This window comes from Scyliorhinus canicula, chromosome 1 (assembly GCF_902713615.1).
Source record: "Scyliorhinus canicula chromosome 1, sScyCan1.1, whole genome shotgun sequence".
NCBI lineage: Eukaryota > Metazoa > Chordata > Chondrichthyes > Carcharhiniformes > Scyliorhinidae > Scyliorhinus > Scyliorhinus canicula.
Window position 1 is genome coordinate 133,966,214 of NC_052146.1, and position 14,357 is coordinate 133,980,570.

The window sequence follows — 14,357 nt, forward strand, 5'->3', positions numbered from 1 at the left end:
TCTTGCTGCAAGTCATTAAAGGTTAATTTGATTCCATAAAATCGCATCTGCTCAGGGACTACGTTTCGAGGTAGCAAAGTCCTTATGATTCCAAGAATATGGAATGGAAAATATCTAAATAAAACATAATAAGAAGCAATGACATTTTCAGTAATGAAGGTCTGCTCACTCACAAGCGACACAGCTCGCAGTAAAGGCAGCATCTCAAATGATACATTAGAGCCCACCCAATTTATGATAGAAGCAAAAATTGAAACACAAAGGTGAGGATTAAATTTATTAAAAAGTTTAAGTTATGTTTTTTTCAATCAGTAGTGCTGTGTCAATCAAAGTAATACATGGAGACGTCAGTTGCATAAGAGAATGTACACTAGGAGGAAGAGTAGGGTGTGCCACTTCCACCACGAGTGGGTTGTACAGTCTTAGTCACCAGCAGGATAGTCAATGTCTCCGTTCTCCGTATTATCTATTTTGTTTATACGTGGGCAAAAAAATCATTGTAATCTGGTACTGTCACAAATATTAGTTAAAAGTTTTCTTGTCTTCAGTGTCGAAGTGCAAGTGCTTTGGTATACTTGGGTACATTATTTTGAACCATGAAAAATATATCTAAAGGCTGCAAAGATGACAATCTCTATTGTAAAAACTAAATCAAACTGTGATATATTAAATATTATCTCATTGGGCAACATATGGGAACCTGCAGTGCCTTGTTCACACCTTGGGTCATTTTTTCCGATGTTATTCTTCCAGCTGCATAAATGTCTTGAATATTTGACCAAGCACAGTTGCACCACACATGGATACATTTTATTGACAGCCACATGACTTTGCCACCATGTTCCGGTACTTTTTTAATATCACATTGTATTTCTCGTCAAAGTAGAGTACTGAAGTGGCACTGAGTTTGGTTGGTGCACAACATGGTTTTGGAACTGCTTCTGGCTTCAACAGATGAGCCTGTTGGGAAAATAAAATCTCTTAAATCGGTTTTCATCAGGTTTGTTTCCTCCCAATGCACAACTATCCAATTTTCTTCTCTCCTCCTGTTAGTTCTGTACATCAAAACTAACCTTCAGGTTCTGAACAGTGGGATGTTCATCAATGCTACTCTTTAGTCAGTACTTCAGAAAACTTGCTTGATCAATGCCTCAGATATTTCCCATTAATCCTATCATGCCTTGTCTGAAAGTGCCAAAATTCAATGCCCAGAAAAAAGTCAACTACGAAAATGCCTGAACTATACAGACAGAAAGTCACCCTTATCCCAGTCAATATTCAACAACTTCAGTATGAAAATTGGTTCCACAGAGTTGCTGCTCCTTTTTATGGTTGTTTCAGAAATCAAACTGAAGCAAATATGCTTCTTGTATCTGCTAGGTTTATCCAGTGCTCATCTCAGATCAGGAGGCATGGCTGGCAAGATTCAATCACCTACCAGAAGACCTCCCAGTTCCATGTCCTTTGCCTTCAATAGGAAAGCATGTCTGAATGATTCAGGGCTACACTGCTTGCAAGGTTGGCAGAAGGGTAGACCCACGTGACCATTTTGTGAATTGAATTTTATTGTAGGTTCCATGAACTTAAAATAACAATCCCAATTTTGTGATGGTATTGACAACAAAGCCATCAGCATTTGCTGCCATATCTGCACTCCAAGGGTTAAATTATATGGAGCGATTATACTAACCTAACAACAACGTTGGGAGTCTGTGCCAATGCTTTATCAATTACATTGTTATGATTTGTTAATGCTAATTACATTGTTAAGGGAAACAGGTGATGGGCATTTGAACATATATAAATTGGTGATCAATGGGACACTGGGTGGAGGTGGAAGGTTGATAATGAATAAAGTCAATAAACTTTCTCAGCACGGAAAGGTTCTGTGCCTCAGTTTTGACTTTACCAACGGGTGTAGGTCCTGTTAACAATTGCACATTGCACAGCAGAACACAGAAATCCAGAAGTTGTGTTCAGTGATTCTAAGGTTCTCTAGATTTCCAGGCTGCAATCAATGGGAAATTCATGAGTTAACAAGAACATCTAATCTTACACTGTTAGTCTCACTGTAAAGATCCTTGAAATATTCCAGCTTGGTGATTGGGATGTTTCTGGTTTTTTAAAAACAGCATTCTCAGTTCATAATTACTGCTAAACACCCTCACTTGCAATGTTCTTGATGCACGATCAATTACACAAAGATGAGAGTTGGATACAACTGAGACTTTATTGCTCTAAGATGTGTGGTCTCCCACAACAGCTGGCGAAATGGCTGCAGCATGGATGACACGCACATTTATACTCCGCCTACTGGGTGGAGCTAGCAGGCAGGGACTACCGATGTACCTGTAGTACAGGTCCCACCATACATCATCTAATATAGGTGCAACAGTGGTTTATCACAGTTCCCACTAGCAACCAGGAAGTTTCAACATAGCCCGAGCAAAAACTGACCCCTCTAAACGTCCCACACAAAAAAAAAGCAGAGATGATGCTTACAGGCCCTAAAAAGCGAAATTTATATTTGTGAAATGACATATTCCTCTTCATGATAAAATAATCTTTATTTCAGCTTCAACGTTAATCATTTTTTTAACCATCCGAAATGCAAAATTAGAAGTGAAGGATTCAGTTGTTTTTACTTCCTCTTTTGCTTCAATGTGATTGGCTATACTTTGCTGACATCATTGTTGCTGTAAGGCCGGAGATCCCCTTGGCCTGGTGCCAGATTTAAAGTGCCCTTGGGGAAAAGGAAAATCAGACTGCAGAGATCGCCAGATCTTTGTTGATATCTTTTCTCAAGGCCAGTGGTGAGCACTCCACGGACTGCAAAATCCAGGCCATTCATCCCACCCTACTGCCCCCATGACCGCAAACTGACAATCAAGGCAAAATGCATGGAAAAGCAGTGCAGTCTGATCCTGGTCAGGAAGACCCTTACCAATGTCTGAACAATTGCGTGGTTGGTTGCATTCATGTGGGAGTCGAGTGGAAATAAACATTCTCCGTCACAATAAAACGCTGCATAGCCCTCTGGTGCAATTATCCAGTCCTACAATGGTAAATAGAAAAAGTTAGTCCACACAGACCACCACAATGTCCCAACTCTTCAAACATGGCCAGATTATCTTCAATGAATAACATTTTGACAAAATCTTTATTCATTCCACAGCATCCAAATAAAATGGAATTCATACTCATCAGTGGAATGTAATCCAGGAGACCAGGATCTTGCCCAGCAGCGAGAAGCCAGAGAGCACCCGGTGTAAATTCCTTTTGGAAAGACTAGCCAGTCAGACAGGTAAATGGCCAGCAGATCAAGGCCCCCAGGGTGGAAATCCTGAGCCCCCCCCACCCCCACCACTCCCCGGCCTGCCAGCCAATCAAAGGACGGGAGCTCCTTAGTGCTGTCAGCATCACTGGGGAGCAGTGGTAGCTGCAGGCAATGCACCCACCAGAGGCCCAGGATAAATGAAAAGCCACATTTGAGTCAGGTAGGGATGGGGGTTGCGGGGTATGAGCTGCAGGAGAAGGGGAGAGGAAAATCGGAGGCAAAGTCCCAGGAGTGGCTTTCTGGGTGCTCCCCTTCCTGACACCAAGGACCTTGGTCAAGCACTGAGTGGCCTGACAACAAGGGATCTCCCCCAAGAGCCCGCAGGCAAACCCAATAGTGTTTCCTTTCAGGCTTCCCCTGTAGGGATTGCCCTGCTCACTAATGGTTGACTATCATTGGTGGTGGGATGAAGCTGTTAACTGGGCATTAATTGCCCACTTAAATGCCTTAATTGGTGTCATGGCGAGATGGTCATCCACAAGTCTTCCGGACCTAGGCCACCTTCTGGCCGGTTAAATGTCCCGCCACCTGCAAAATAGCCCAGGGGACATTAAATTCCACCCATTAGACTCTTGGAATTGACAGTGTCATTTCTGTATAACAGCTTAAACCCTAACAACATAAATAGAATTGACATTGAGGAGAAAGAGTTACCCTGATATACATCCCAACTCTTTATACACATTTGACCATTTGCTTTAGACTCTTGGCAGGTCCAAGAAAATGACTATTTGCCCTGGGCTGACCAGCTTTGAAACAAACATTGAAACAAACACTGGTCACATGTAACTCTATCATTGTAATATTAACTCTGAAATGCAAAATGTACGAACACACAAAAATGTAAGAATCAAGGTACAGGAAGTAATTTGAAAAGCAAATCAAATGTTGCTCTCTATTAAGGGAGATGGAGTATAAACGTTGGGATCTCTCTGTTGTATAGCTGGGCATTGGTGAGACCACACCTGGAATAGTGTACACAGATTTGGTCTCCTTACTTATACTTGCATTGGAAACAGTTCAGAGAAGGGTCAAGAGGCTGATTCTTGATTTGAAGGAGTTGTCTTGTGAGGAAATGTTGAGCAGGTTGAATCTGTATTGGGGATTAGAAGAATGAAAGGCTATCTTATTCAAACATAAAATTCGGAGTGGACTCGGCAGGGGAGATGCTGAGAGATTGTTTCTCTCGTGGAAGAATCTAGAACTAGGGGACACAGTTTACAAATAATGCATCTCCCATTTAAGATACCGATGAAGAGGAAATTCTTCTCTCAAAGGATCATTTGGAATTCTCTTCGCCAATGGAGGCTGGGTCACTGAATATATTCAAAGTCGGGTTGGACAGATTATTTGATTGACTAGGGTGTCATAGCTTCTGGGGGACAGGCAGGAAATTGAAGGCAAGGTCACAATTAGGTCAACATTAATCGTTTGGCAAAGCAGGCTTGATGGGCTGACTGGCTTATCCACGGAACCTGTACAGTATAGAAGGCCATTCGGCCCATTGTGTTTGTACTGGCTCTTCAAATGAGTAAATATCAAATCCCCTCTCAACCCTTTTTTCTTCAAGCAAAACAGTCCCAATTTTTCCAATCAATCTTCAAAACTGAAGCTCCTCATTCCAGGAAACAATCATTCACATGAATCATTTCTGCACTCTCTTGAATGCCTTCACATCTTTCATAAAGTGTCGTGCCCAGAACTGATTGCTGTACCCCATCTGAGACAAAATTGATTTCTTATATACTCTGAATTATCTCCTCTTTCACTGCAACCTGGGTAGTGCCTTCTTCCTTGGTAAAGACAGATGCAAAGTATTCGATTAAACCCTCAGCTACGCACTCTTCTCCCTTTTGGTCCTCGATCGGACACACTCCTTTTACTATATATATTCTTCAAGAAGACCTTGAGATTCCCTTTTATGTTAGCTGCCAGTCTCTTTTCATTTTCCCTTTTCTCTTATGCTTTTTCACCTCCCGATTTGGGGGAAGGGGCATGGTGGAACAGTGGTGAGCACTGCTGCCCCACAGCATCACGGACCCGGGTTCAATTCCAGTCTTGGATGACTACGTGGAGTTTGCACTTTCTCCCAGTGTCTGCATGGGTTTCCTCCAGGTGCTCAAGTTTCCTCCCACAGTCCAAAAATGTGAAGGTGAGGTGGATTGACCACCCTTAGTGTCCAGGGATGTACATGTTAGGTTATGGGGATAGGCCGAGGGACTGGACCTAGGTAGGGTGCTCTTTCAGAAGATCGGAGCTGACTGAATGGGCCAAATGATCTCCTTCTGCACTGCAGGAATTCTATGGTTCTCTGTACCTTCTATATTCAGACTGGTTCTCAATTCTCTCATCATCCAGGGAGCTCTAGATTGTTTGCCCATCTAGAAGGACAAGGGCAGCAGATACATGGGAACACCATGTTCCCATCCAAGCCATTCACCAGCCTGATTTGGAAATATATCGCCATTCCTTCACTGTCGCTGGGTCAAAATCCTGGGACTGGCTCCCTAACAGCACTGTGGGTGTACCTACACCACATGGACTGCAGCAGTTCAAGAAGGCAGCTCATCACCATCTTCTCAAGCACAATTAAGGATGAGTATATGGATGGTGGCTAAACCAATGATGCCCACCTCCCGTAAATGAATTAAAATAATTGGGTGCATTTTTCCAAATTTGTTAATGTTAGCAGTTTGGCAGTTTGAAAGAAAACCAGTGATATTTGGCAGATGCAAGATGGTTTAAGTTCATGTCAATAACAGGAATGCCAGGATTCAGAGGTTTTTGGAATAATCTGGTGATTCCAGCCGTTAGATAGTCGATGACTTTTTTAGCTAGTCTCTGCATTGAATTGTAGCAAAAATGTACTGATGCCCAATTCAAAACATATTTTTGGGGGTGCTCTAATAATAGTTGAAATGCTTGCATTGAACAATCTGGTTCAACTATATTTTCTTTTCAATAAAACCATAAAATGCAACAAAAAAACCTCGAAACACAGCTGTTAATGAAACAATCTGGATTCTCTGGTCGGCGATGCCAAAATCACGTTCGGCGATCGGCTGGAGAATCACAGTTCCCGACCAAATCTGGGGTGGCACCGCTTTCACGATGCTCTGCCCCCTCCAAAGCAGCGTACTCGTCGGGTACGCGCGTAACGTATCGACGGCCTCAGGAAATTTCCTGAGGCCCACCCCCCGATGCTCTGCTCCCGACCGGCCGAGTTCCTGATGGCGTGGGTCTTTCATGCTCTCATCCGTTGGGATCTCGCATGGCGGCTGTGGACTCAGTCCAGTGGCGCCAAAGTCGGGGTAGGGCTGATCTGCAAGCGGTGGCTCCGTGTCCCTTCACCCAAGCAAAATATATCTCCGGGCTATCAGGGAGGCAAAAGCCGGGACATCGGACTATCTCACCCCCTAGACTTCCAGATCTTCCGACAGCCCGAATATCGCCACCTCTGGACTCGGGTCCACCTCCCCCCACAGCAGCTCGGGCATTACATCCATGAACCCCTGCCAGAACCCCTTCAACCTTGGACAATTGCACGCACACTGCCCACATCTTTCCTCAACTTAGGGCAGCATGGTAGCATGGTGGTTAGCATAAATGCTTCACAGCTCCAGGGTCCCAGGTTCGATTCCCGGCTGGGTCACTGTCTGTGTGGAGTCTGCACGTCCTCCCCGTGTGCGCGTGGGTTTCCTCTGGGTGCTCCGGTTTCCTCCCACAGTCCAAAGATGTGCGGATTAGGTGGATTGGCCATGCTAAATTGCCCGTAGTGTCCTAAAAAAGTAAGGTTAAGGGGGGGGTTGTTGGGTTACGGGTATAGGGTGGATACGTGGGTTTGAGTAGGGTGATCATTGCTCGGCACAGCATTGAGGGCCGAAGGGCCCGCTCTGTGCTGTACTGTTCTATGTTCTCAAAGAACCTACTCATCCTTGCTACCGTCCTATACACCCTATGTATTACTTTAAACTGGATGAGGCTTAACCTCACATATGACAAGGATCTTTTGCAGGGCCTCTGCCCATGTCTCGGCCCCCTCCTCCCCTCCTAGTTTCTCTTCCCACTTGCGTTTTTTGTCCCCCACTACGGCCCCCTTCCAATCCATCAATTGCTTATAGACATCGGACACCTTCCCCTCCCCTATCTCGTCCCTCAACAGCACCTTGTCTTGCAACCCCAAGGGCGGCAGCCCAGGAAAGGACGGCACCTCTCTCCTTCCAAAATCCTGGACTATATGTATGTCCTTAATGTAAATTTAGAGTGTGATTCCCACCAGTTGATGGTTTGCGAGAGGCCTGAAGTCGTGGATTGCTGTTATTTCTGACTGTGCTTTCTGAATGACTGAAGTAGTGACGAATACTGATGTCCCTCATCAATGCCAGGAAACTCCACTCTTTTAAGTACTGTCACTTGGGTGTTCACGTTTTCTCAGGTGCAATTGAAATCTGTTTGACATGGTGTTGTGCAGTTGGGAAGAACGATGAGAGATTCTGGGATTTGCAGATATTGTGAGAAGCCATAGCCCATGCATTCTGATCGCCTCTGCAGACAGTCATGTTTATGGCATTTACTGAAGCAATATCAACCACTTGCAAAACATGAAAACTAAAATCAGTGGAGGGGCATAAACATTGTTGCCAAATATAAATTTGACAGAAGAGCACCCAGATATACATGATGGACAGATGCTATACACAAAAAGAAGTGGATGGATGGACTAATACTTATTTCTAAACCATGAAATATGCCCGATTGATATTAATGGAAGAAATGGCTGTTTAATTAAAAGTGATTGGTCATGTCAAAAATTTATGACCTACAGTATTTAATAAAAAGCAAATCGCTAAAGCAAATAAAAATAGCACCTTTTTGAAGTGACAGATCTACAGTAACCAATTCTCTCACAAGAATGGGGCAGCAGGGTAGCATGGTGGTTAGCATAAATGCTTCACAGCTCCAGGGTCCCAGGTTCGATTCCCGGCTGGGTCACTGTCTGTGTGGAGTCTGCACGTCCTCCCCCTGTCTGCGTGGGTTTCCTCCGGGTGCTCCGGTTTCCTCCCACAGTCCAAAGATGTGCGGGTTAGGTGGATTGGCCATGCTAAATTGCCCGTAGTGTCCTAATAAAAGTAAGGTTAAGGGGCGGGTTGTTGGGTTACGGGTATAGGGTGGATACGTGGGTTTGAGTAGGGTGATCATGGCTCGGCGCAACATTGAGGGCCGAAGGGCCTGTTCTGTGCTGTACTGTTCTATGTTCTATGTTCTAAGTGAGCATGTTAAAAACACCGACACGCACACACACACTCAAAACAAAAAGAGTCACCTTACCTGCCAACCAAGGTCTCGAAAGCTAACGTACAGATCATGCCTTTTGCATACTCGTCTGTGATCTCCAGAATTATGGGCTGCTTAATGTGCATAATTAAAAAGGAAAAGGTAAATCATATTGCGGTAAGTACCCTTCTTGCCTTTGAGATTAAATTAGCAATATGGAACAAGTGTCAGACCTTAGTGATGCCTCACAGGAAATTCTTTGCTTGGGTGGAGATGGAGTGCACTTTCATCCACGTAACGGGGGCATTGAGTAAGGACCCTGGGGTTGGTAATCCCACCCCCAAGTGCTGACGGTCAATTAGAGCCCGGCAGCTCTCCACTGCTGTCAAGAGTGCATCCATCAGGGGTTCAAGACCCATGAGGGTCCCCAAGTCAAAGGTGTTCGGGTGGGAAGGAAGGGGAAGGAAGCACGGACAGGGGCTTGGCTTTCTGGGCCCACCCCCTTCCCAATGCCAGATCTCTCAATCAGGCACTGAGTGAAAGCCTGCAAGAAAACATGATAGAGTTTGTTTTTTGGGCTCCTCTGCAGCGGGATGAGGCTGTTAAAAGATCAATTGCAACCGTTGCGAAGAGGTCTACTAACCTTCTAGTCCTGGACTTAAATCGGGCGGAGGTGAGATGTCAACGGGGCCCCCATCTAACACCCTCTCACCTGATTAAATGCCCCCACCTCCAGATCTGTCTCTGGGGGTGGGACAACACATTCTGTCCTATTTCTACCATTAAATTTCTCACAATGTGTTATTATTTAGAGTTGGCATTTAAAAATTTTTAATTTCCCTTTATAATTTATCCCTTCTCCAGGTATACTACTCTATCCTTACTCTGTCTCCCAGTATGCTGTGAAATCTTTAACCACCCCACATTACCTATCCACTTATCATTAATTCTAACCAAAATAAAGCCCTTTGAGGACTGTGACAACATCCCTGCATCAAAATCAAATTGTATTACAGCACATAAAATTTATTCTAACTCTATTTTCAAGGTACTGGGCAAATAATTATGTCTTTCATGACGTAAGGGGGAATTAAGACAATATATGTCACTGATTTCACTCAAATTTAGTCTGGACATAATCTTTACAATGTGTACATGTTCATTGTGTTACCTGACGTGCTAGGCAATCTGTCACAGGATTCCTGTAGTTGGTTATGCTTCTTACGACCCCTACGCGATTTTGTAGCTCGTGTTGTACGAATAGGTGCCTGACTTGCTCTGAAAAAGGTCACCATGAATGGCTGCTTTGATCGGGCCCCTCGCCGTCCAACTAGCCCAATGGAGTCAGGGTCTAGACTGCCTCCGGGAGCTTGACAGAAACAATTTGCAATCAGTAAATTAACCAGTTTTACATGAGTGCCGCATTAAATATAATTTGGATAGATTTTTATATAAAAGTAGTATTTCTTTATTACCTTATTTTATTTCTTTCACTCTCTATTAACGTAAGCTACACTCCAACGTGGCACATAGAATGAGCAAGCAGATTTCAAAGAACAAAGAAAAATACAGCACAGGAACAGGCCCTTCGGCCCTCCAAGCCCGTGGCAACCATGCTGCCCGTCTAAATTAAAATGTTCTACACTTCCTGGGTCCGTATCACTCTATTGCCATCCTTTTCTTATGTATTTGTCAAGATGCCCCTTAAATGACACTATTATCCCTGCTTCCACCATCTCCACCGGCAGAGAGTTCCGGGCACCCACTACCCTCTGTGTAAAACCTTGACTCGTACATCTCCTCTAACCCTTGTCCCTCGCACCTTAAACCTGTGCCCCCTAGTAATTGACCCCCCTACCCTGGGGAAAAGCCTGACTATCCACTCTGTCTATGCCCCTCATAATTTTGTAGACGTCTATCAGGTCGCCCCTCAACCTCCTTCGTTCGAGTGAGAACAAACCGAGTTTATTCAACCGCTCCTCATAGCTAATGCCCTCCATACCAGGCAACATCCTGGTAAATCTCTTCTGCACCCTCTCTAAAGCCTCCACATCCTTCTGGTAGTGTGGCGACCAGAATTAAACACTATACTCCAAGTGTGGCCTAACTAAGGTTCTATATAGCTGCAACATGACTTGCCAATTCTTATACTCAATGCCCCGGCCAATGAAAGCAAGAATGCCGTATGCCTTCTTGACTACCTTCTCCACCTGTGTTGCCCCTTTCAGTGACCTGTACACCAAGATCTCTCTGACTTTCAATACTCTTGAGGGTTCAATATTCACTGTATATTCCCTACCTGCATTAGACCTTCCAAAATGCATTACCTCACAGATTAAACTCCATCTGCCATCTCTCCGCCCAAGTCTCCAAACGTTCTAAATCCTGCTGTATCCTCTGACAGTCCTCATCGCTATCCGCAATTCCACCAACCTTTGTGTCGTCTGCAAACTTACTAATCAGACCAGTTACATTTTCTTCCAAATTATTTATACATACTACGAACAGCAAAGGTCCCAGCACTGATCCCTGTGGAACACCATTAGTCACAGCCCTCCAATTAGAAAAGCACCCTTCCATTGCTACTCTCTGCCTTTTATGACCTAGCCAGTTCTGTATCCACCTTGCCAGCTCACCCCTGATCCCGTGTGACTTCACCTTTTGTACCAGTCTACCATGAGGGACCTTGTCAAAGGCCTTACTGAAGTCCATATAGACAACATCCACTGCCCTACCTGCATCAATCATCTTTGTGGCCTCTTTGAAAAACTCTATTAAGTTAGTTAGACACGACCTCCCCTTCACAAAAGTGTGCTGCCTCTCGCTAATACGACCCCTTGCTTCCAAATGGGAGTAGATCCTGTCTCGAAGAATTCTCTCCAGTAATTTCCCTACCACTGATGTAAGACTCACCGGCCTGTAGTTCCCTGGATTATCCTTGCTACCCTTCTTAAACAAAGGATCAACATTGGCTATTCTCCAGTCCTCCGGGACATCACCTGAAGACAGTGAGGATCCAAAGATTTCTGTCAAGGCCTCAGCAATTTCCTCTCTTGCCTCCTTCAGTATTCTGGGGTAGATCCCATCCGGCCCTGGGGACTTATCTACCTTAATATTTTTCAAGACGCCCAACACCTTGTCTTTTTGGATCTCAATGTCACCCAGGCTATCTATACACCCTTCTCCAGACTCAACATCAACCAATTCCTTCTCTTTGGTGAATACTGATGCAAAGTATTCATTTAGTACCTCACCCATTTCCTCTGGCTCCACACATAGATTCCCTTGCTTTTCCTTCAGTGGGCCAACCCTTTCCCTGGCTACCCTCTTACTTTTTATGTATGTGTAAAAAGCCTTGGGATTTTAGCCAATGACTTTTCGTGACCCCTTTTAGCCCTCCTGACTCTTTGCTTACGTTCCTTCCTACTTTCCTTATATTCCACACAGGCTTCGTCTGTCCCCAGCCTTCTAGCCCTGACGAATGCCTCCTTTTTCTTTTTGACGAGGCCTACAATATCTCTTGTTATCCAAGATTCCCAAAATTTTCTGTGTTTATCCTTCTTCCACACAGGAACATGCCAGTCCTGAATTCCTTTCAACTGACATTTGAAAGCCTCCCACATGTCGATGTTGATTTACCCTCAAACATCCTTCCCCAATCTAAGTTCTTCAGTTCCCGCCTAATATTGTTATGATTAGCCTTTCCCCAATTTAGCACATTCACCCTAGTACCACTCTTATCCTTGTCCACCAGCACTTTAAAACTTACTGAATTGTGGTCACTGTTCCAAAAATGCTCCCCTACTGAAACTTCTACCACCTGGCCGGGCTCATTCCCCAATACCAGGTCCAGTACAGCCCCTTCCCTAGTTGGACTGTCAACATATTGTTTTAAGAAGCCCTCCTGGATGCTCCTTACAAACTCTGCCCCATCCAGGCCCCTAGCACTAAGTGAGTCCCAATCAATATTGGGGAAGTTGAAGTCTCCCATCACAACAACCCTGTTGCTTTTTCTCGTTTCCAAAATCTGTCTACTTATCTGCTCCTCTATCTCCCGCTGGCTGTTGAGAGGCCTGTAGTAAACCCCCAACATTGTGAATGCACCCTTCTTATTCCTGATCTCTACCCATATAGCCTCGCTGCCCTCTGAGGTGTCCTCCCGTAGTACAGCTGTGATATTCTCCCTAACCAGTAGCGCAACTCCGCCACCCCTTTTACATCCCCCTCTATCCCGCCTGAAACATCTAAATCCTGGAACGTTTAGCTGCCAATCCTGTCCTTCCCTCAACCAGGTCTCTGTAATGGCAACATCATAGTTCCAAGTACTATTCCAAGCTCTAAGTTCATCTGCCTTACCCATAATACTTCTTGCATTAAAACATATGCACTTCAGGCACCAGACCCGCTGTTTACAGCAACATCTCCCTGTCTGCTCTTCCTCAGAGCCATACTGGCCCTATTCCCTAGTTCTCCCTCAATGCTTTCACCTTCTGACCTATTGCTCCGGTACCCACCCCCCTGCCATACTAGTTTAAACCCTCCCGTGTGACACTAGCAAATTTCTTCCAGCTGTCTGTCTTAGTTAAGTAAGTAAAGTCACCATAGTCCCAGATGACCATTGGCTGCTTTCCCCTTTGAGGGGGAGAGCTGACTGGTGGCGATTTAACCTGAGGATCACCACAACTCAGGCGAGGGGCAACGTTGAGAAGGCAGGGCCTTCATGAATAACCTCAGCTGGTACAGGAATTGAACCCGCGCTATTGGCCTCGCTCTGCATCACAAACCAGCTGTCAAGCCAACTAAGCTAACCCAGCCACTCAAACCACAAGGAGGTGCACTGCTGTGGCTGTAAAATGGTTGGCGCAGTTTCCCTCCCTCACTGAACAGCATTTGCTCTCCACAATCTTCAATATTATAATTGATGCTCATGGCAGTTTCAGCATATAATTAGCTTCTGCAGAGTTAAGAATTTTCTGCTAACATATGGTCATAAAATATGTAAAATTGGGATTCATAGCACCAAAATAGGGCCATCTTCAAACTGTACCTTACAGCAGCAGGCTACGTTATTATGCTATTGGGTTGGAGTAGTTTCAGTAACTCCTGGTTAGCTGCGAATACTAACTGCACTGTAGCATATTTACAGTCGAGAACACTCCCTGCTTCTTTCCATCCTGTTATCTCCTAGAATCTCTCAGACCACATGAGTACATGTTGCTTCCTTCTATGACACCACAGACTGTTACAGTTAACCCTTTATGGGACTTAGTCGAGCAGACTCCGTTATATTGTGCAGGCTACAAAGTCCTGGTCTCAGCTGCACCTCCAGAAGAAACATCATCAATTCACTCAAATCTGGGAAGGAGGCCAAGAGGATCCATGTCACAGGACAACTGCAGTGTTCCTCCTTGTGGATAGTTTCAGAATTGCATTGACAACCACCAAACAGCAGTCTTCCTGCTCTTTCCATGGGCAAAATTTTCCCCTACCCGGCGGGGCAGAGTGGCGCCAACCACTCCAGTGTCGGGCCTCCCCAAAGGTGCGGAATCCTCCGCACCTTTAGGGGCTAGGCCCGCACCGGAGTTGCTCCCGCTCCGCCGAGCGGCGCCAACGGCCTTTGGCGCTATGCCGGCCGGCGTCGGGGGTGGCTGAAAGGCCATCGCCAGTCGGCGTGAGTCCGCGCATGCACCGGAGTGTCAGCGGCCGCTGACGTCACCACTGGCGCATGCGCGGTGGAGAGGGTCTC

General features: G+C 45.2%; 1 protein-coding gene across 3 annotated transcripts in view; it reads right to left on the bottom strand.

Annotated features, from left to right (window-relative positions):
• Window positions 1-262: 262 nt before the first annotated feature.
• Window positions 263-14,357, bottom strand: part of LOC119967672 (bone morphogenetic protein 7-like) — a 107,731-nt gene continuing 93,636 nt past the window's right edge. For 2 of the 3 annotated variants that reach the window (XM_038800509.1, XM_038800490.1), the window contains 4 exons: window positions 9,783-9,980; window positions 8,666-8,745; window positions 2,945-3,055; window positions 263-960 (listed from right to left, as the gene is read on the bottom strand). In XM_038800509.1, the coding sequence (XP_038656437.1) occupies window positions 811-960; window positions 2,945-3,055; window positions 8,666-8,745; window positions 9,783-9,980 (539 nt within the window). In that variant the 3' untranslated portion in view covers window positions 263-810. The remainder of the gene's footprint in view (window positions 961-2,944; window positions 3,056-8,665; window positions 8,746-9,782; window positions 9,981-14,357) is intronic. The other variant, XM_038800499.1, reaches the window with a different exon arrangement.